The sequence below is a fragment of the Oryzias latipes genome, chromosome 4, assembly GCF_053564925.1.
Source record: "Oryzias latipes strain Hd-rR chromosome 4, Olatipes_Hd-rR_3.1".
NCBI lineage: Eukaryota > Metazoa > Chordata > Actinopteri > Beloniformes > Adrianichthyidae > Oryzias > Oryzias latipes.
Genome location: NC_136240.1, coordinates 15,976,977 through 16,000,081, shown reverse-complemented (window position 1 = coordinate 16,000,081; position 23,105 = coordinate 15,976,977). Strand labels below are relative to the sequence as shown.

At 38.1% G+C, this 23,105-nt stretch overlaps 2 protein-coding genes across 4 annotated transcripts in view; both read right to left on the bottom strand.

The window, feature by feature from the left end:
* arid3a (AT-rich interactive domain 3A) overlaps positions 1-11,977 on the bottom strand; it is a 44,684-nt gene extending 32,707 nt beyond the window's left edge. For both annotated transcript variants that reach the window (XM_004067978.5, XM_011474014.4), the window contains exon 1: positions 11,612-11,977. The gene's annotated coding sequence lies outside the window, so the exon portion shown is untranslated. The remainder of the gene's footprint in view (positions 1-11,611) is intronic.
* Positions 11,978-14,456: 2,479 nt separating this feature from the next.
* Positions 14,457-23,013, bottom strand: r3hdm4 (R3H domain containing 4). 2 transcript variants are annotated; one of them, XM_004067977.5, is made up of 8 exons: positions 22,789-23,013; positions 20,351-20,505; positions 20,020-20,141; positions 19,402-19,519; positions 19,230-19,315; positions 17,647-17,732; positions 16,715-16,770; positions 14,457-16,109 (listed from the first exon to the last, which is right to left on the bottom strand). In XM_004067977.5, the coding sequence occupies exons 1-8, from the start codon at positions 22,827-22,829 to the stop codon at positions 16,006-16,008; spliced, it is 768 nt and encodes a 255-aa protein (XP_004068025.1). In that variant the 5' UTR covers positions 22,830-23,013; the 3' UTR covers positions 14,457-16,005. The 2 variants fall into 2 exon arrangements, with proteins under 2 accessions (XP_004068025.1, XP_020558041.1); XM_020702382.3 differs by having other exon boundaries at positions 20,381-20,505; positions 22,789-22,997.
* Between the last annotated feature and the right edge of the window lie 92 nt (positions 23,014-23,105).

The window sequence follows — 23,105 nt, the reverse complement described above, 5'->3', positions numbered from 1 at the left end:
GCAAGTCAGCACCTGCACCTTTAAACGAAGACCAGAAAAAAAATGAAGACACTGATTGTTGCTTGCTTTTGATTGTACTTTACTGATGCTGTTTAACAGGGAAACCTCACAAACCTCATCTCAGTCCCCACTGGGAACACTTTAATCAAAAAATAATAATGTACCAAAATAAAAGGGGGGGAGGCAGAAAACAAAATCAAAATCTGAATGAAGAGTTCCTTATCAGATTGCCATACAACCTCAACACAACCTGCTTTCTTCCTTCCTGACAAGTTAGTGTCTTTTGTGTGCATATCTTCTTAGCTTAGAAAATAGTGAATAGTAAACCAAGTTTATATCTAAAAAGGTCATTACGTTGGAAATAATAATTTAGAATACTTATACGCCACTTCTGCCAACTAAATCATTCAATTCGAACAATAAAGGTTTATTTTAGCGTCCAACACATTGGACAGTACTGCAAATCCTCTGCACGGTGAGCTGATAAAACTGCTGTGTCTTCAGTCAAATCCGCTGCCACTCGAAAGAGAGAGCCTGTAATCCACGCTCTGACTCTATGGTGACCTAATGATTTTATTGACTAACACGGCCGACTGCAAAAATTCAATTTCCTTTTGAAAAGGTATTCTTTATGTCTGATTTTAACTCAATTTCTATAATGATGTTAGAAATTTACAGGAAAATATGAAAAACTATTTTAACTGGAGGGGCAAACTTTTAGAAACGAAGAAAACAATTAAATTAGCTAAAATGTAACCAGATTGAGATGTAGTTCACTCTAATAAGAATTTGACAGGAACCCATGCTGCACATTTCAGTCAACATATTTTGATGTTTACATTTTGCACTATACAATTAAAGTACCAATTGAAGTCCAGCTTACACCACAATCCATTGCAGCTGTGAGGAAACGGTTCATACTTTCTCACATGGAATCAAGAAGTCTTCCCATCTTGCTGATCTTGCAGCAGACTATTAGGCCTCCAGGGCTCATTTAACACCTTAATTGGCTAGAAAGAGACCACCTGCTGGTCAAGATGGCAGGGGACTTTGTGTGGGGGCGGGTTAGGGTGCACAGACGGGGCATGTTAACTTCTGCAGTTGGCTGAATGAAGGATAAAGCGGGAATGATGAGAACTGAAGAGTTAATCCTTCTTTTTTTTTTGGTAAAGCCACATTTGAGAGGTGGAAGATTGCAAGGTCTGAGCAAACAAGGTAGGGTGATAAGAACAAGAGCTAAGGGTCTAATTCCAGTGAGATAAAGAGAGACACACCACCTCAAATGCATGTACGTGTATGTATTTATATATCTGCACGTGCAGGGATGCATGTCAGATGCATGCTTATTCTTTAGTGCTTTTTACGTCTGTAAGGCAATTCATCTTGGGGGCTATTTTTTTTCTAAGATCCCTTCAACAACTATAAAAAGCAGAGGGGCTCTAGGTCACGCTGTGACACATATGCCACATTGCTGTGTGTTACAATCATCAATAAAAAAGGAAGCACTTAAAACAAAAACAAATGTCTTAATATCCCACTTTTTCATTTTCCTGTGTTCACAACTTTACCACTTTTGGAATAAAATTTTAGATTGTTACCTTTACACTTGTTTTTTTTAGCTGGCTGTGAGCAGAGGTGGATTTGGAGAATGTTCTTGCAAGACCTGAATGAGGGTATAAATAAATATTAGCTTCAACTTGCAACCGTCAGTATCGGTGATATTAGAACGCCCAGCTTGGATTGCTCTTCATTTTTAGTTTGTGTTTTGCCTATGGGTTGGTTTCTTTATTAACTCATTAAACCTGTGGAAAAATGCTTAAATCACTGTTGGCAGGGTAGGAATGTGAAATCATACCCTTTAATTACCCTTAACTGTAGTCGAACAGCATATGGCCCTGTGGAACGGGACATAAAATGAAAGGGAAACAGCCGGGTTTTTAATACCGATAAATTCTACAATGAACACACTTGTGCTGTTTTCTAATTGTATCAACCCATCACAACTAATTATAGGCAAAAAACAAACAAAAACCCACATAATCCAAGTTGCAGTTCACAAGTGATTAAAAATCTCCAATTATTGCGTTAAAAGTTATTTTAATAAAAAGTAAAAAGGTCATATCTTCATTGTGGGATCAATAAAGACTTATTCTAATCTATTTTTTAATGAACTTTACAACTCCCTGAATTGTTGTATGTAGACAGCCAACATAGCAAAGTACCTTTTAAAATGAAACAGGAAGCGTGAAAAAAACGCAGAGCCTACACACAGACGGGAGTTTGCATTTTCTATACGGACGATGTGAAAGCAAATCACCAACAAGGCTTCAGCCAATCACAATGACGAGCTAGCAAAGTGCACCATTTACATCAACACAAAAGCCAAGACGGACACATTTATAAACTATATCAACCATTCTCAAAAAACTCTGAGCGTTGGACTCTATGAGTCAGGGAGGTCAACTGATTGTGGCTTCATTCAAAGCTGGATGTGTGCAGGTTTTTAGTGAGTACAGGCACAATGCCTGAAACAACATATTTGGTGTTGTCAAGTGTTAACAGTTGGAAAGAAACCAAATTGAGTAGCAGTGTTGAATGAGATCCAATACAAACCTAGAATCTCTTTAATTAGGAGCTAATAGATGGTCTTCAGGTTTTATTAGGGGAAAAAAAATCATTTTTATTTTTATGCAAACAAGGAACAATGCATCGTTAGTAATAAAATATTTTAATTGAAGTATGACAGTAAATTATTTTTGTTAGTGATTTTTAAGGTTTACTTCTGTGTGTCTAATTTTAAATAAATGTTTGACAAAGCAGAGACAAATATACCTTAAGAAAAGCTACAAAAAAAAAAAATCAGAGAAACATTTAATCATACTTGAAATAAATATAACGCCTTAAAGCTTTCATACCTTTAAATAGATGGCTTTCAAATATGCTACAAAGAATTAACTCTCAGGTTTTTTTTTTTATCAGCAGAGATCAAACGCTGTATTTTCCACTTTGAAGGTTCAGTTCTTCCTCTGGCGAAAATGTTTTAATTTAAATTCTGAACAATTCACATGTGTGTTTTGTCCTTTGTTCACAAATTGATTCAGTTTCATGAGATCTGAATAAAGTCTCTGTGGAACACTTTGGTTAAACTACCACAGAGTTCAGCTGTTCCTTTTCCAGCCATTTCTTGACATCTCTGCTGATTGCAGCCATTTACCTGATTTTCCATCCAACTTTATTTTAAACAAAAATAGGCTGAGTTATTTAAATTATAATCATTTGATTTTGGTGCAACTACACAAGAAATTATTTTAGAGCAAAATGTAATGTATTCGTTTTTAAGGAAGCTCTGCTGCACAGGAGGGAAAATAGCACCAAGTTGGCCTGGATGACAACTTTATCCTCAAATGCTGGTAATTATTTCATCTGCAGTTTAGCCATGACATTTGGTGCTGATCCTTCTTTTTGGGAATCAGTCTGACTGGCAGTCATGGTTTTAAACTTACCCAGGTTGTTACGACACCAACCACAAACAGGAACTCTGTAAGAAACACACCGACCAGCCACCAAGAGTAAATAGGCCGGGCAAAACACAAAACCCTTCATAACTTTCTGAGAACAGAACTAAAACATTTTAACTGATGGGAATTTTTAGTACATGGGCTACTCTTCCGATTCATTTACTCTAAATATCAAAAGGTAGGATGCAAAATAACTTCAGAAAACACCAAAAATAAATCTCATTTCTTCATGAAATTAATTGTTTTTAAAGAGACCCTGCCTGACCCTGATTCTGACTAATTTCTTTAGTGTGTTGTTTAGGATTAGTTAATCCTAAAGGGAATATAGTCTATAGAGGAGTTTGATGTAAACAGATAAGCAAAACAAAAAGGTCTCAACTTCACACTTTTAACCTCTCGAGACCTGAGCTCTTGTTTGATATGCTTTTTTTTAATTTCATAGTCACAGGGCCCCAGGTAATCAGAGTAATCAGAATAAAATCTAATCTGCAATATGATGCCAGGCCTCAAGAGGTTTAGGTACATCACTTGCAGTGTAACAAAACATGGGTGACATTTAGACGACAAGAAATTACTCTGAGCTCACTCTGTGATCGGACCGAATCCAGCAAATCTGGGAAACTGACTGAGAGACACATTTTCAGAACACAGAGCCAAAGAATTGAACATTTTCTGCAGAATGTTTAGCTTGGTCATCCCCTCAGATCAGTAAACCTGTAGGATTCAAGTTAAACTGAGGGGTGACCACGCCTTTCTTCTTCAACCTCTGGAATGAGCTGGCCTCTCATCATTATCATCAGGTAGAGCGGTCAACCTCAGATTGAAATACTGCAGGTATTTTGCCCACCCATGTATTAAAGTGTGCTTGGGCAAGACACTGAGCCCCAAATTGCTCCTGGTGGTTATCGGTTGGCACACGTTTGGCATCAGGGGGTGAATGTAAGTGCATGGGTGAATGGGACTGTAACGTGCTTTGGACCTTCATGGAAGGTAGTTAAGTGCTCTATAAGTACATGCCATTTACAATTTCAAATTTTCTCATGCAACTTTGTTTTATTATTTGAATTTAGCCCTATTTTGGCCCATTTTTCTTTTTTTTCTACTCTGAAATGCAACTGTAATTTTAGTTTGGTCAGAATTCCTTGCTGGATTTTAAAGGGTGATTTAAAGATGCCGATGGTAGAGCTTTTAGGTTGATCATTACTTGAAACAGTTTAAATGTTTTAACTTTAGGCTGCTTCTTTCAAGGGGCACCACGCTAAACCGCCCCACAGGTTTTCTGTGTATGTTGGATGCCTGTCACCACACAACACCACTTGCCCAGACTTGGATAAATGGAAACACTGGTGGGGTTATGGTTCCTCACAGTACCTGGTGGTCTCCCATCCAAGGGCTAACCTGGTCTGCTTAGGCATTTTAGACTGGGCGTGTCCAGAGAGGTTCAATGAATCCTCTAAATGACAGATAAAGCTTATTATGATACAGTCAATTTTAAAGGAAGAAAACAATCACCTGAAAACTCCATTTAGATTTGTTCAGCCAACTTAAAACTGACATGCTCGGCTACAACACATTCAGAAAGACATTTTGCGTAAATGAATGGGTTAGCAATCCAGAAGCCCCTTTAGATTGTTTACACACTTGGGGAAAAAAATAAAAGCATAAAAACAAAAAGTTGGTCAGTGGTGCTGGCCTTGATTATACGTTCCTTTCTCACATTCCTAACAGCATTACCTCGTAAGGCAGTAACACAGGCTCCATTCAGGCCCAGCGCACCAACAACAGGATCATTGAGGAAGTGTCACACAGGCTGGTCACGCATTTTCCACTGACCTCTTCCACCAAGGCGAAGCAATACAGCAAGCCAAATCTGATTAGGCCCAGCTATGCCATAAATTAGGAGGGCATATAGCAAAAATAAAACTGTGATTCACTAGTCTGCAGCAAAAATCTATAACTATATATCAAACAGTAGGGCTCTATTGTGCAAGAAAGTGATTTGTGCTCCTTTTCAGGATCTGCCATCAGCAGCAGCGAAATGTTTAAAACTGAACGTTTTAATGTTTGGGTCAAACTTTAACTTGAAAAACAGGACAAAACCGAAAAAAAAATGAAAATGAGTAACTGAACTGAAATTAAACAACCTCCATATCAAAAAGAAACTGCATTATTCAATATTAATTCTCAAGTAAGAAAAAAATCTAAAATATTTGTGCAAAATCTGCTACCTAAAATTTGTGAAAACTTCTTTTAGTTTACACCAAAAAGCTGAAGGATGGAAGAAAAAAAGTCTGCTGATTCCACTTCACTACTTATGTGAGAAAACTGTACTTGTTACATTAATTAGAGATGGAGACAAGAGAATTATGGGAGAAAAGCGTGAATCTCATTTGATGACAACTCTGGTGGGGAATGTCAGCCATTCTTAAGAGGGACCCTGGAGTCTCTGTGGTAGTAAAACAACCACCCACCAACATTTTTTTTCTTCATGGGTGGAGTTCAACCACAAGAGGAAAAAAAAGGAAAATATATCTCTGGAATAATCCAGAGAGGAGGGACACAAGCAATTCAAACAGCTTCCTGTTACTTTAATGTAGTTCACACTGAAGTAGTTTTCTAAAAAGACAATGTGGGATATTTGTTCCAACAGAGCAAATTAGTCCACTTTTTGAGAAAAAAGAAGAAGAAAAAAAGACTTTGTAAAATTCCTGGGTTAAAACTGACTTTGTCATTATAGGACTTAGGAGACGGACTGCATGCTGCAGCTTGCAGAGTTCAGTACACCTCTTTTGTAACCTTAGAATGAAGGTATGACGATAGTTCATCAAGTGCATGAAAAGGTGGAGTGGGGGTTTGCATTTTTCATTGAATAGGATGAAAACTGGATTAACTTGTTGGGTTTTTATGGTGGCTGCGCGGTCACGTCACTGCATTGTGATCCTTAACAATCAAGCCTTTTGTGTGCACAGAGGTGATGGATGGACTGAAATCTTAGATGAAAGACTTCAACGTGTTTCGGACACGGACACATCCATAATCGAGCTCATCACTGGATGCACGTTAAAGTTTTATAAGCAGGCACTCTGCCTAATAAGATTTTCATCTGCTTGCAAGTGAAATGGATCCAATTTCATTAGTTGTGATTACTGATCGGGTGGGGGTGGGGGGGTGGGGGGGGGCACCACATGCCAGTGGCACAAATTTAAACGCATATGCTTCATGTTTGATGGACGTGTCAGCGTGGTGCATCTGTATCCAGGCAGAGCGGGGTAGGACGGATCGCAGTTGCTGTTACGAAAGCCGGCGTCAGCTGCTGACTGCACACTTACAACACAGCAGTTTGGCTCAGGAACTGCAGGGCATCCCAAAACCTCAGACCCTTCCTGCGTCACAGGCGGGATTCCCCCATTACACCCATCCCAGGAACAGAACACCTTGTGGATTTCTTTTTTTTTTTTTTTTTTCACATTTTCGCTGGGATCACAGAGGTTTCACACCACGCGCCAGGCAAGGATTTCCGAAAACAGATTGTTTTGGCAAAAGAACAGCTGAAAACGAGCCAAGCCACTCTGTCTGCTGCTTCTTTATTGAGAGCAAACCTTGTAGCGTCAAGGCAGCCTCAAGATATGGAGTGATTTATGAAATTATAAATCATATTTACAGGTGGCTTAGCACTGAAACACTGAAACTCTACAAAGAAGTGCTTACGTTAAACCCCACACCCTTAAGCTGTGAAGAGATTTGAATGAATACAACTTAAAAAGCAACCTTAAAATACCCAGAAAAGGATTATAATGTGAAATTATCGCTGGAAAAACAAAGATACCTCTATGTCTTGTCTCAGCATGCTTGTCATCAATTCACAGCCACTAACCAGTTCAGTGGCAAACTGCCAGTGACTGTCGCTCAGTCAGCCATGATGCCTGAAGGCAAACCTGGGGGATATTTTGCATAATAGACTCAGTGCTTCCAAATGCTGTTCAAACACCCTTCGGTTGGCAATCAGACGTCTGCGGTGACAGGAAACCCAATGGATTACTGCTCGTCAATGATTACACCTTTGAATTTGAAGATGCATCAAGCACACTAGCACGTACGCTTCAAACCATAAGATGGAACCTCACTGGCACCACTTTATAATATGAAAGTTGTGCTTTTTTTGTGTGCACAGACCAAAAAAAACGACTTTGCACAGAAATAGAAGAGACAGATAAAGCCCACTTCAATGAAAATGGGGTTTGTAACATGTTCTTGAAGCATCATCTTACGTTGAAGGATAAATATCAAGAAAATTCAGCTCAAAATTACATTTCGGAGTTTTTTTAATTCAAACTGTTTCCTCGTCTGAGCTGGAATCTTGCTCAAAAATGTAAGGCTGAATAGCACCGATATGACTCGCCATTTTTGTTGCACCGGGAATGCTAGGTTAGGGTTGTGAAGGACTGTAAGCTAGCAGGACAGAGTTTGAACAGGTGGATGATAGGAAACGGGGGTGGGCTTACCCTGGAACCACAGTCCCACCCACAACACAGAGGCAAATTTCTAATGAACTCTTGCTGTTCTGCAGAAACTTTGTCCTAGAAAACTCTACATTTTTATATTTTGGCTAAGAAACGGCATAATCATAGTTAAAAGATCATTAAGAACGCTTTTAAAATAGACCAAAATATGAATAAAAATGTCAACAAAACAGGAAAATTCTCTGAAATAACCTACATTTTCTTGAATTTCTCATCTGTGCCAAGATGGGAATTCATTGCTCAAATGAAAAGTGTGCTACAAGAAAGATTTAGAGCTCGAAAAATTTTTAGTCATTGAAGTCTTTTCCAGGGTTACCATGAGCCTTTAGGGAGTTAAGCTACACAAAATCAAAATGAAGAGTCAGTATTTAATAAATGCAGTGACTGTGTTCCTCTACCAAGATTCTTCTTCTGCTATTATGAACTACTTTTGCCACATTTTCAAGGAAAAAGCGCTGCTGCGTATTTTCTTTATTTATTTTTATTAAAAGTAAAAAACTTTAACTATATATGAAACCATATATACCCACCACAAATAAAAATAAAAAAAATTTTCAGTCACAAGACTGAAACTAAATAGATCAGATCGTGGCACTTTAATATGGATGTATTTTCACAGTTTCAGATAACCACTATCACTAACTAATGGAACTTTATTTCACTGCAGTATCAATCTTTGGGAGTTGTTTTATGCCAATCGATTTGCTCAAGGTCTGCCACTATTTCAACATAACCTTTTGATGGGAAAGGGACAGACGTTCCTGCAAAGTACAACACAGGCATCGGTTCTCCAAATCAAGGGCAGCAACACGTGTGTTTAACAACATTTCATAACAAGCGGTGTGGTCTTTAGGTCCGGCCTACATTATGCAAAAGCAAGGGGAGCCCTTTTGAGACCTGAACTTGATAGCCAGCCATACGTTTCTAATCCACACTGGGCCAATGACAACGGAAATGCCCCCTTCCCCACCCCCACTTGCTTGCTGCAGCAGTATTTCTATCCACGGGAAACCTTGGAGCAAATAGGCAGAGGTGGTGGTCAGAGGAAGGATACCATATGCCAGACTGAACCCAACAGATTAGCAAGCCGTTTTTTTTTCTTTGTCTAAGGTGATTGGTGCACGGCAGGGTGTAGGTGTGATAAGGGCTTTTCTTGAGCCACTTTCTGTTTGTTTATCAATGTAGAATACCGTTTTTGACACAGGAGACACCTGAAGGATTTTCCCAACTACTTTAACTGTCCAAGGATCTCAACTAGGGGAAAAAAAACAATCTTCATAGTAAAAAAACATATACAATTTGTTCTGAACTCAGCTGGAAAGCAACAAATAAAGGGCAATCTAAATATAACCTGGTCTCAAAAACAACACAAAATATTCACGTTTTCACCAAAAACTCTATAAATGGAAAAGACTGCAAAGAAAACAGAAAATCGCAGAGCAGCCACAGTGAGAACTATGTTCATAAATTGCATGTCAAAGGTTATTAAGACAATAAACTAAAGGTGGCTCTAAAAAAAAAAAACAGTTTCCTGTGCCTGGCCTGCGAATCCCCCGCCCCCGTCTCTCAGTGCGAAACATTAACACTAACCAAAAACCAAATGCCAGGGAGTTTTGGATGTGGCTGTGAGGTTTATCAGTTTTGCGTAACCAAGCTGACCCTCTTGACAAAACAGACTATGTGGACCTCCTGAACTCGCGTTGAGATGAAGTCTGCTGACTGACCGTTTTATGTCTGCTGACGTCACACGCCACAATATTTGGCTTATTATAAGTCATGGATTTTTTCCAAGCAATCCTGCTGTAGCAGTGAAGACAACAAGCACTTTGCTGGAGTCATTTTATAGCTGGTTGAGTATAGTTTGTTTTGATCTCAGTGTACTTTCAGAAAAAATACAGAAATAAATGCACATACATCCTTTGTACTTATGGTAAAAAAAGACGGTTGTAAATCTATGTTTATGCCATTTCTTAAAGACTCTTAAAGTTCACTGCGATCATGGTTTGATCTATTTTAAAAGTGTACCCAGTGGTCTTATTAATATGATTATGTCTTTTTTAGCCCAAAAAAGTTGTTTTCTAGGACATAGTTTCTGCAGTACTTTATTAGAAATTCATCTCTGAGTAGTGGATGGGACTGGTGGTGTTGAGTACAGTAAGCCTGCTTTCATTTCCCATCATCCATTTGTTCTCTCCTGCTACCTTACTGCCACTCACAACGCCAACTTAACATCACCAGTGCAACAAAAATGTTGAGCAAAATTAGAGCTATCCAGCCATACATTTTTTATCCAGATGCCAGCTAGGACAAGGAAACTTAACACATTCATAGATGTATTTGTCTGCAAGTGGATGCATCGGAATGGAGTGGAGCAGGGAGCTCGTGGCCTGCCGATTGTAACACCTACCCCACTGCTACAAGCTTTTTCCAAATGCACTTTTTTGTCTGCACCAGATTCCCCCGTTATGATTAAAGAAATCCAATTTTAAGCTAAATTTTCCTAATATATGTCCCCCATCATCAAAAAATTCCACAAGAACAACCAACTTATTTGACTCAACATGATATTTGACAGGAAAATCCTGCGCTAATACAACAGGAAAACAAATTTGCAAGAGACCCGGAACTTTGAGAATGTGGTTTGGTGGAAATGCATCAAAAAGGACACACTGCAAAATTCCCCAAGCCATTCATATAAAACAGAAAGCCTATAGATACCATCTTAGTTGGATATGGGTAAATAACTTTCCCAGTAAGCTTTAATTTATCAAATGAAGAAACCTTTTTTTTTAGCTGTATACGTGGACTAAAGTGCACCATATGGGCAGGTCGAAGTTTCTTTAAGGCACAGCTGTGGTTCATATGGTTCAGTCACATGCACTGGCTTTTATATCTAACCTAAAGGGCAATAGGATGCACTAACATTACACAATCCTGCAGTGGATGTTTAATAGCGCTGTAAAATGGTGCCTTTTTAATTTGTCCCACATGGGCTACCACCGTTCGTAAAACTAATGTGTTTATATCTCGAAATAGAACACATATATATGTTTATTTATGTATCCTTTATTAGAAATAGACGTAAAAAGGTACGTATAAATAAAAGCATGAGTAGATGCAAAATATATATATATTTTAAAAATACATGATGTTGTAAACTAGCAATAAATCCATCTAGGGAAAATAATGAAGTTATAATGTTTAAGCTGGGTCTATAACTATAACTGTCAATTTCCAATGTTTTAGTCTCTAAAAAAAAGAGTTTACACATTAATAATTCATATTTATCATTTTAAATTGCGTATACCGAAATAAAATAAAAATTAAAATGTAGATTCATTGCATTTATATGCGCGGTAACCGAGTCCATCCGCTGCCGATAGGTTATTGATCAGCCATATGATAAAGTCGTATCGATTTTTATTCAAAAACAGAAGAAAAAAGTCGTACTTTAAATTTTAAGGCAACTAATAATCGTTAAAAAATAATGAAGTTTCACCAATCTAAATCGCTTAGGGGGGCTTCCAGTTGAAATAAGACTAAAAAAGGGAATAAAGAGACGCGTAAACTTACCACTTCGGCTTCCGTTCGATTTTCATACTCTCGGGACCGGAAGAAACATTCCTGTTTTCCTCCGTCTCTCAACAACGATTCCCACCTTCCGAGCGGAGACAGGGGGATCGGGGCGACGGGATCGAGGGCCGCTCGGCGTGTGTGTCGGTTAAAAAAGCAGCCGTTTCATGTGACAGCATGATATCCGCGCGTGGAAATCGTGTTTTCGTAGTTAGGAGTGTGGCTCCGAGACAGACGCGCAGACCGAGAGAGGCGTGGATAAACTCCACGGCCTGCATAGTCACATCATTGGTTGACAAACAGCAATCAGATGCAAATTCCTAACCTCTGAATCAGCAGGGCCCGGCCCCCAGCGTGCCCCCTCCCCGCGGTGGGGCATGTCGGTTAAGAGGAGAGGGTGGATGCACAGTTCACATTTTGACATGTTTTCACACTTTGGCTGGATTAGAACAATTTAATCTAGCAGCTGCAACAAACAAACACAAATATTCATATATATATATATATATATATATATATATATATATATATATATATATATATATATATATATATATATATATATATATATATATATATATATATATATATATATATATATATATATATATATATATATATATATATATATATATATATATATATATATATATATATATATATATATATATATATATATATATATATATATATATATATATTTTAAACCTCAAAATGCAGGTTTTCAAATAAATGATAATTTCTGGACAAAGATGTAGATGAGATGGAAACAGGAACTCTGCTTCACTGCTGCAACTGGGAACCTCCCCAAACTGCAGCAAACATCTTAAACAAATGTCCCTCAAAGGTCACATTACAGGTTATTTAAAAGAGAGAAACCCCACCTCATGTTAGTTAAAAGAATTAGGATTAAGATGTTTTGTGTTGTAAAGATGTTTTTTCAGCAACTTTTCCTTTAATCTTTGACTAAAACGAGCAAAAATTCAACATGTCTTTTGTTGTTACACTAATAGACATTACTTTTTTGGTGGTATTAATTGTCATCTTTATTTGGAGTTGACAGTTTTATTTAATTTGATTGAGTTGAAACCACTTCCTTGAATCCAGATTTCTTTCTGACATATGCTGAAACTTGCTTCTTCTCAGGCATTCAGAACTGGAGATCTCCATGAATGATTAGACTAGCATTCACTGCAGATTAACACAAGATTATCTGACATTGCCTCACAGATGACAACTGCTACTTGTATTCATAATAAACTTGCTAAGACCTTTCCTTTTGAAAAAACAAAACAAAAAGATAGAGAAACAGACGTGTTGATCTGAATTTCTGACAAAAAAAGTAATTATATTAAATATTTATACTCAGAAACCCGATGTCTTGCACCAGATGAAGGAAGATCCAGGAGACATGAGAATTTCCATGAGAAATGCCCTCTGTGGTGATGACAACTATAATTTTACACTTGATATCGAAATAATTAAAGATGAGTGATGCTTTTCAGTTTAAATCAACCTCAGCAGGGTGTGGCAGACGCTTGAAATTACTCCTTTCATAGCCACAATGACACAGCCAAAGAAATAATGTGGATAAAAATGACGACCCAAGTATGACTTTTCTCTTCTGCAGTCACCCAACAAAACACGTTTTACCACTTCATGTTTATGAGCCGACCATAGATGAAATAGTTTAATGAAGCTGTGATGGAATTTTCCATTAGACAGTGACGGAAGCAGAAAACCAATATATTGCATTGATGCCGCATTTGTTTTCATATAAATATTGATATTTGTAACTGAATGTTTGAGATGCAAATATGAGAATATGAGGATTCTTGTGTTTTCATTAAACATGACTGTTTTTAGCAAGAGGTTTTCCCCAAAATTTTTTAAGGCTCTGAACTTCAAAGCTAATTTTAGTCTTAAAAATTATTAAACACACCCAATTAACAGACTCAAGTATGACATACATGTAAAACAGTGCTGCTTGTGACCTGCATCTAAATAATCAACATATGAAAACATTCAATGTTAATTTGCTTGTTTTGCAAACAGTGGCACTGAAATACTTCTTGGTTATAAAAAAACTGCAGCTGTTATTTATTTGATCTATTTTACACCTTGCCATCCATCTTCTCAGAAATTAATCCACAGATATCAAGAGACGAATACAATACCTTTTAAACCTTATTTATAGTTTATCCATTTATTGTGTAAACCACAATTTAACTCCCTGAGTTAGACTTTTCCTGAACAATTTCGCCATCTAGTGGACAAAGTGAGAATAAAACAACCCCTTCAAACCTTGTGCTATCCTAGGCACTTCAACGTTTGGAGTTGGGTCATCTAGACCCACTAGACAATGTTCTGAATCTTTTTTCTTCAATGATTTATGATCCTTACTGGTGTCCATGGATACATGAAATCTTTCCACCTTTATCCACCTTTGTCATGGTAGGGAGAACACGTCAATGTAAGAGTGGGGTCATCTAAGATAGCACAAGGGTTAAAAAATAAATATATTTCTGATTTTGTCTCCTGAAACCTTTAACCTATTTTCACTCCTTAAAATATATTCTCTGGTACTTTTGAATATTTTTCATAGATTCCTCATATTTACTTCATTAAGTAAACCTGTATTTTATTTTGTGAAACCTTGATTAAAGTAAAATTACAGAACAAACTCAGTTTATTAGTTTTTAAGATTTCAGTTTTGACCTAGGAACTAATTTAATACCACCGATAAGACCAATTGCATTTGATATTCACAAAACTAGAAGAACCTTTTGAAAATAAAAAACTAAATGTGATTTGATACAATATTCAGAGCAAAAAAAAAGCAAAATATTTTAATTTCTTTAATGGTTGTGGTGACTATAAATATGCAATTATAAATACACAAAGATGCTTCAGTAAAGAGTATAAAGCTTTTAGACAATCAAGCACTTTTTCAAAGCAAAATTTGGCACACAAACAAACAACATGGATGACATATTTACAGCCTGACTGCTTGCACTTAAATTGTTGGCAATGCTCTGCAGAGCACAAGTGATCACAATCCTGACAAGGTCGTCTGAAGAGAGCACAGAGTACACACACAGAAAAATGACACCACAGGAAATCCATACATGACATTCAGAGTGAAGAGTTTAAAGCCTGAGAAGTCGGACATCCACACAACAAACACACAAAACTTTGGTTGATGGTGAAATGCACCAACAGCTCCAGTTTCAATAAACTGTTAGTAAACTGTTTTTTTTTAATGAAAAAGAACAAAAAATCCTGAATACATGTCTCCCAACTGGATCAAGTAGAGAGAACTCTAAACAATCACAAAACAGAAGTTTGTGTTCATAAGGCAGAAGTGCTTTTTTTCTGCAGTTGCAAACATCACTTTGAGATATTGAGAACAGAAATGTGGCTCCTTTTGTATAACATCTCTACTGTACACACTGTACAGTATATTATTCAACCACCATGCAATTTCATGAAGAGGAGTTGCAGCTGTGTGTGGAAAAATTCCTGTTCTCCTGCTCTGCAGCAGCTGGATCTGCTCAGCGCCTGCGCAGCCGTGTGTTCAGAGGCAGTTCAGACACATCTTTCACCGCCTGGCAGTGGCTAAACTGTGACGATGTTGTTGTACCCGTCCATACATTAAGCAAGTGTAAACTTGTGTTTCGTCGAGCTTTCATGAAATACGTGCGGTCATATGTTGTCAAACAAATCGGTTTTCCAGATCACAGAAATAGTGAGAAGAGTAACTTTAAATCTCGAGCAACCATTGACAATTCTACGAGTAACAAGTGAGCCCACAGGAAGAGCGCTGACATTCATGCGTCACAGCTTAGCAACAGGCTGCCGAGGCTTTCAGGCAGTGATGTTTGACAGCTGAAGTAGTAAACGCCATGCTGGAGGAGGAAGGAGGTGGAGCTTGCGCCAACAGTTATTTGTGAAGCTAAACAACCATTTCAATTGTTGCTTTTTAGGAACTTGTTAAAGGCTCTGACAACAATTTGTACTTGATGCTGTATTGTGTTAGATTCTCCAAGTTTTGGAAACACATCCGTGGTCATGATGTTAATGTATTAAACAGAACTCATGTCATCCGTTGACTTCATCTGTTGTCAAACGAACTTTGTATAACTTTTGTATGAATGAAAATCTGTGCTGCTTTTAGACTTTCACCAGTTGAATTTCACTTTACTACTAATGACAGCTAACTAAACCATCAGCTTGCACTACTACAGTAACCATTACATACTAACAAGCCAATAATCATCTTGCTTATCGTGCCTATGGGTGTTAAATTATTTTAAAACTAGCATTGAGACTATGCAGTGTTTGCCGAGCTGCTTCCTGCAGAGAAATCTGGAGGAGTAACCGGGATCCAAATCTCAACACAGCTGCTCCAGGTACGCAGACAGCAGAGGACTAGGAGGCAGAAACTCCTCCTGTTTGTTCACCACCTCCGTCTGACGCGCCCCCTTGTGGTCGGAGCCTGTGGATCCCACATACAAGAAACATTTGATTTAATGCCTGCAGCTGTTGAACGACATTTAAAAGACCCCAAAGTTTCAGCTTTCACACAACTGTCTACGGTGGCCCTGAAGAACAAATCACTCAACACAAAAACATTTTAAAGATCACAAAGCAAATTCCAACAACAATTCCAAATATAAATGAAACCAAGTAGAAAAGGACATTTCTCGGAAAATTAAAATGAAATGTTAAAAATTGAAACATAATAAGAAACCGCTAACCAGAAGTTATTTGTCATGAATGTTTTTCTTTAAGCTTCTGGCTGCAGGCACTGCGAACGTTCTGTGATTGCTCAAATAGCTTTACCACAGTTCATTCTTCTGCTTTCCCTCTTCTTCAGAACTCCAACGTCGTCTTCCAATCAGTGATGTCGCGGAACACTTCTCATGTTTTCATTTTGATTTCTGGAAAAGGCTTTACTTGTGTTTTTTTCAATTGCTGTCGTGATCTTTAATGTATTTGTATAAAGGGATTTATTGATGTAGTTTGCACTTCAGGGACACTTTAAATATCAAATAATTTACACTTTTTTTGCGTGTATTTGTTGAGCATCGTTCCACATACTTGCAGAAAGGAGGTCCATATACTGGCAGATGGCATGAAGCAGCAGTCTTTCAAAACTGATCAACAAGCAGAAAAAAGAAAAAGAGAAACATGAGTTTTCCCTCTGCAGTCAGCAATCACTGTTCATTCAAGCTGAGCAACCATTTTATTTAGTAATGCCACAGTTTTCCTTCTCAGATCAATAGTTGGTCTGGCTGTCTATTTAAGGCCAGATATTTTCCCTTTTCTCACATTTTGATTTTGTTGTGTGCTGCTTCTCATCCCAAACTTCTCTGTTGGATTTAATTGAGTAGAAAATGCCTTTTCCAGGTGGAGCCATCAGTTGGCATGTTCTTTTTTGTCAAATGCTTTGGACACAGAGCGTGTCAACTCAATCCAAAGAGCTGAGCTGGTGTGGTCAGATGTAACGAGAAGTGAAGGACCAAGGAGGAATTGATATCTTTACAAAAAAGAAGGATGGAAGGAGAACTCCCTGCTGTTTCATTTTTCTCATGACGAAGTTGAGGTTTAAATGGGAATTTACTTTCCTTAGTTTTGCTGTCAGCATCATAACAACAACAGCGTCTGAACAACAATCCTCTTAGAAATCTATAGCAGAACATTGTTGTCTATGCTCTATAGAACCAACCATTTCAGTATTTCAATGTGATTGATGTTCCAGTAGAATATTTACAGTTTGTTCTTCGGACTCAACAATTTTAGCAACCAAAAATGGGCCAAAGAGGCATCAGATGTTTACATGTACATACAAATACTCATCTGAATGTTTCTAAATGAATGAATCACATGATTAGACAAACTGAGGGGTGATGGTGCAGTGTCTGCACGCATGGCTCAAAGCCACAGGGTACTTACATAGGCTGTGTCTTAAATAACTGAATCCAGGATCTGAAGATCTGCAGATACTCTGAGAACAGAAAGAGGATTTCTACCTGCTGCTGAGGTTGGTTGTGTAAACTGAGCGAGGCTCCGCCTGGAAAAAGTTCAGAAGGTTTCCCTCAAGGACTTCAAGTGTTCCCTGATAAAGAGGAGAAACACACAGAATATGGGATAGTTACTATATTATTATTACTAAATATAATAAAAGTACATCTGATCTAATTAGGCACCTTTCTAGACACTCAAGATCGCCTTTAACAGAAGAGAGTAAAAGTTAAATAATAATAAAAAAAACAGAGTAAGCTTTATTTATCCCACAATGGGGAAATTCTTTTTGCATTTTGACCCATCCCCTGGGGGGAGCGGGGAGCTGCAGACTAGCCGCGCTCGGGGGGGGGGGGGGTCACGGCTGGCTGGGGAGAGCGGGGATCAATCCGCCAACACTTTGATTGTTAGACGACCTGCTCTACCGCCTGAGCTAAACTGTCACCTGTTTTACCGTAAAGCTTGACAGCGAGTCAGTCTTCTGGATGTTATTATCCAAATTCATGTAAAGTAATTTACTGAAATCATTTTTAGATGATCAGTTGATTGGATGATTTCTGAACTCACATCTACATACTGCAGCACCTTATTGCCCATAGGTGGCAATCTCAGACTGAGTCACTTTTCTCTTTCAGTCTCTCTGCAATGTTGTAATTGAATCAATTCCTGCACGTTTTGTGCAATCATCACAACTTTGGCCAATAGTTCTCATCTTTTACATGTTCCAGTCAAATTGTCTCCACTGATCAAGTATAGGGGCTCAAACATGAACGTCATTGGTCTAACCAATCAAATGGGCCGCTACATTGCGCTCTTATACCGTCCTCACTTTCTTGTGATGGTAAGGCCCACATGGGGGGTTTGGAAATATTTTATATGAAAGTGGAGGTCAACACTTTTGTACTGTCAACATTGAACTGGAGCACAAGCAAAAGTTAACAACTGACAAGCATTAAAACCCACCCCAACGTTTATCACATCTTTATGGAAAAATGACAGCAAATTTAGGATTTTTGTACCACAGCAACCATTACAAAAAGCTCACAAGACGAGAGGGGAGAGTGTTTCAGGTTAAAGTTGGGCGGCATTGGTGCAGCGGTAGGGGTGGTTGACCTATGATCAGAACATTGTAGGTTCGATTCCCACCTTGCCCGCCCATGTGTCGAAGTGTCCCTGGGCAAGACACTGAACCACAAGGCAGTGTTGTTTGGCAGCGGAGCTGCCATCAATGTGTGTGTGTGTGAATGGGACTGTAGCGCGGTTTGGGCCTTCGAGGAAGGTAGAAAAGTATACACCATTTATGAACCACATCTTTAGCTGATCTCTTGACCTACACAAGCTTTCAACAAACAGACAGAAAATCCACTGATTGACAAATACGTCAATACTGGTAGGATAAAATATTCTGTTTAAACTGAACATTTTGGAAGGTCCTGATGCTCAAGTTTTATGTTACTCTTACATTTTAGCTAAAGATGTTTAAAAACTGTGTAAATGTAAAGGTTTATTAAGTTTACACTTACATTGCCTTGATGAAAACTAGTGCCACAACTAACATGCATTGAATGTAAACTTTTACAAATACACCCACCATAGGAATCTGCTTCCGCCTCAGGGTTGCTCGAAGTCTACGATCGATTCTTTGGAAGCAGTCCTGAGCTTTGAAGGCAGGATTTACTGAGGAGGAGGTGAAGTTCAGTCAACCAAACGAAAATACTCAAACAAACTGACTTAAAAGTAAAGCAGCTAAAATTGATATTCACCATTCCTCGGGTCTTTTAGAAGTTGGCTGTGGTGTTTCCTCTTTGCCTCTTCCTGCTCCACTAGAGACAGCAGCCTCTCTTGCTCCTCACCGGAGCAATTCATGAAGTCATTCCATGGCTAAAGCAAGAGAAACATTGTTTTGGCACACATACTTTCAGTCTTTGAATTATATAAATATGCAAAATAGATAAATTAAAAAGTAAAAACCATCACAACCATCCTTATCTGAACATAAACATGCCTTTGTAATGGTATTAAAATAAGCTTGAATAAAGACCCAAATTACCGTATGACATTTATAGTTCTTGAATAACTTTTTAAACTTTATTTAATTGGATAAACAGCAGATTCATGTATTGATTAATTGTATTGAATGCACTTTAAGTATGCAGAGGAGAAGTGAACTAAACAAAAAACGATTGTTTACAAACCAGGTTGTGTTCGGGACTAGAACCACAAACTCGGTTTAGATTTCTTTAATGCGATGTGAAGTAGATTTTATTTATTCAAGAACTCTCTGAGAGACCAAAACCTAAACACTGGGGTGGATCTGACAGCACTGTGTTTGATCACCGTGGGGATTGTCTGCAAATAGAGATGTTAAAGCGATCATTCACCTCTATGTAGTTTTCATTGGTGCAGGCTTCAGTGAAGATGGACGGGATGGCAGGATTACTGCCAACCTCCAGGTCATCTTTGGAGCACTCATCCTTTTCAAGAAGGTTGGCAAGATAGAGAGCTGGCAAAAAAAGCACAGTTTAATAAATGAATCCATTTAGCATGCACATATAAATGTTACAAAATGCCTACTTAAAATATATATAGAAAAATAACTTTCATTATATAAAAGGTTTAAACAGTATTTAGGGGAAACCTCCAGCTTGTCCAACCTTGTTTTACTCAGCACCATATTGCCTTATATTGTGATCATGTGAAATGACAGTTTACTGTTCTCCTGTCGACGGAGGCTTTTTTTGCCTTTGGCACGGGGAGTGAGGTCTGAGTTGCGGATGGCTTGGTTGCAGAAATGCTTCTTTTTGGCAGGTGACACTCGCTTGGCTGGAGAGCAGGGCAGTGAAGAACACTTGCGCTCCTCGATCAGGCTGAGAAAAGAGCAAATACAAATCCACATCTATTTCAAATAAATATTAAATAAAAAAAACTGCCTGCCTCTTTTATGGAAATGAAGCTATTAATATAATTCAACTACCTCTCCATAAAAAGGTGTTTATTTTGTGTGTGTACACCATAATAAACCAAACAAAGCAGGGAGTAGATATGGTTTAACATTCCTCTTTATTTACACGAGGCAAATACAAACATGTAGGGCTATGTATAGGAATTCTGGCATCACTGAATAGAAAGGCTGGGTACACAACTCTGTTTTTTTCAGTGAAGTGGGGCAAAAAAAGTATCTGTCAGTCATCAATTCTGCAAGTTGTCCCAGTTAAAAAGATGTCAGAGGTCTGTATTTACACTTGTCCCTCCACAGATTATTTATTGGATTGAATTACCAAGATTGGCCAGGCTGCTTCAGAATCTCGAAATGCTTTTTTTGTGACCACTCCTTTGTTGTTGTTGCAATATTTTGAAGGGTTATTGTCGTGCTGGAGGATCAGCCATGTTTCATCCTCAATGCTCTCACTGATGGAAGGTTTTGACCAAAATCTAACCATACCTGGAATTATTCATCCTCCCTTTGTCCTGCCCCATTTGCAGAAAAGCAGCCCCAAACTATGATGTGGCCACCCCCATGCTCCAAAGTGGATGTGGTGTTCTTGGGATGTAACAGCTTTCTTCCCCCACCTACACAGCGAGTGGCATTTATACCAATGAGTTCCACTTTATTCTCATCTGACCGCATGACGTTCTCCCAATCATCCAGATGACTTCTGAAGGACTTTAGATGGGCACAGCCATGTCCTGACTTAAGCAGGAGGACCTTTGGAGTACTGCAGGATTTGAATCTATGACAATATCACGTGTTACCATGGTAATGTTAGTTATTGTGGTCCCAGCTCTTTTCAGGTCATTGACTATTTCTCTTGTGATATTACTCTTGTCATATTAACCCCACCAGGTGAGATCTTAAGTGGAGCTCCAGGTGGAGGGACATGTCCTTCCACCTTGTGTTTCTTCCATATTCTAATAATTGCTCCAACAGTTGATCTCTTCTCACCAAGCTGCTTAATTATTATAGATTGGTTCATCCTAGTCTTGTTCAGGTGAATCTTGTGGTGGATCGTGTCCCTGGTGTGTCCTTTAATAGCCCTTTGGTCTAGGTTATGGTGGAGAGATTTCAGTCTGTTTAAGGGTGTGGACTGGAGTTTTAATACAGATCACCAGCTCAGACAGTTATCATTAATACAGATAACGAGTGGAAGATAGAAGAGCTTCTTAAAGAAAAGGTAACAGCTCAGTGAGCAATCACAGAAAGCGATTTCCTGCATGCTTCTTAACATTCTGTCCCTCACATTTATAATGAGGAACATTACAGACCTCTCTCATCTTTTTAGAAGAACTTCTAGAACAGGTGAATTGCCCACTGATGCAATGAGGTGATGTAATGTCCTATTGGATAGATGCTCTATTTACAAGAAAGTTCAGATACAAGCCAATATAGAAAGGACACCAAAGCCTAATGTTTTCCAACAGAGGATTTTATATTACCAGGTCAATTAATATGCTTAAATAAATGTGATCATGGCTCTAAAGCGCGATGTGGATGGTAATTAAATATTTATTGACCTTCTTTGATAGAATATTCATCTGCAGTTTTCCGTGTATAAATTAATAAAAAAAAAGAAAGAAAAAGAAACTCTTCGTGAAATGGGAGATGAGAGAAGAATAAGAGCAGCAGGAGGACCCCGCATCAACTTTAAATGTAGGTCAGTGTTTCACAGGGACCGCCCCCGTTTGGGTTTACGCCTCCGAAATATAGGAATTTTAAGCCGAAACACCACAGATTACATCATAAAAATGTTAATTATAGTCTTTATATCACCAATGAAAACAGGTATTTAAATGTAAACATTTAGGTTATTTCATCAATTATTCTCTGAACCGCTCAAATATAAATATATATATAAAAAAATTAAAAATGACAACCCACTGTATACTGAAATAAAACCACATAAGTATTTTTCTGTCATCATTGTCATCATCATACATGTAACAATTTCGGTGCCTGCTGGTCGGTGGCAGAAAAAAACCCCAAAGCCTAACCCACCATTACGGCTAATACCTCTCAATCAAGTTAATAAAAAATTAACTGTACCTTATTTCAGAAAACATAAACCAAACCACAATCCCGAAATGAAATTTTATTTTGTAGGTTATACCTAATTGCTAACTAGCTAATTTACGTAACAGTACGGTTCACTCACATATAATCCTGTTCTTCATTGCTATTTGTCAAAACGACCATCTTATTCCAGTAGGAACACACGGATAGGGATTGCCAACTGTATATTTATAAATAATGTAACAACAAAAATTACACTTAATGGGTAAAAAAAATTGAAGCGGTACTAGGGTGGCTAACAAATACGGCAAAAAATTAAGTTGCTAGCCACTAGCGGCTAGCTTCTTCTTTGCAGGTTAGCAGAGTAATCAACAAACATGTTGAGACCATTACCGCCCCCACCCGGCGGTCAAAGGTATAAATAATAATATCTATACTACTACTACTACTACTACTACT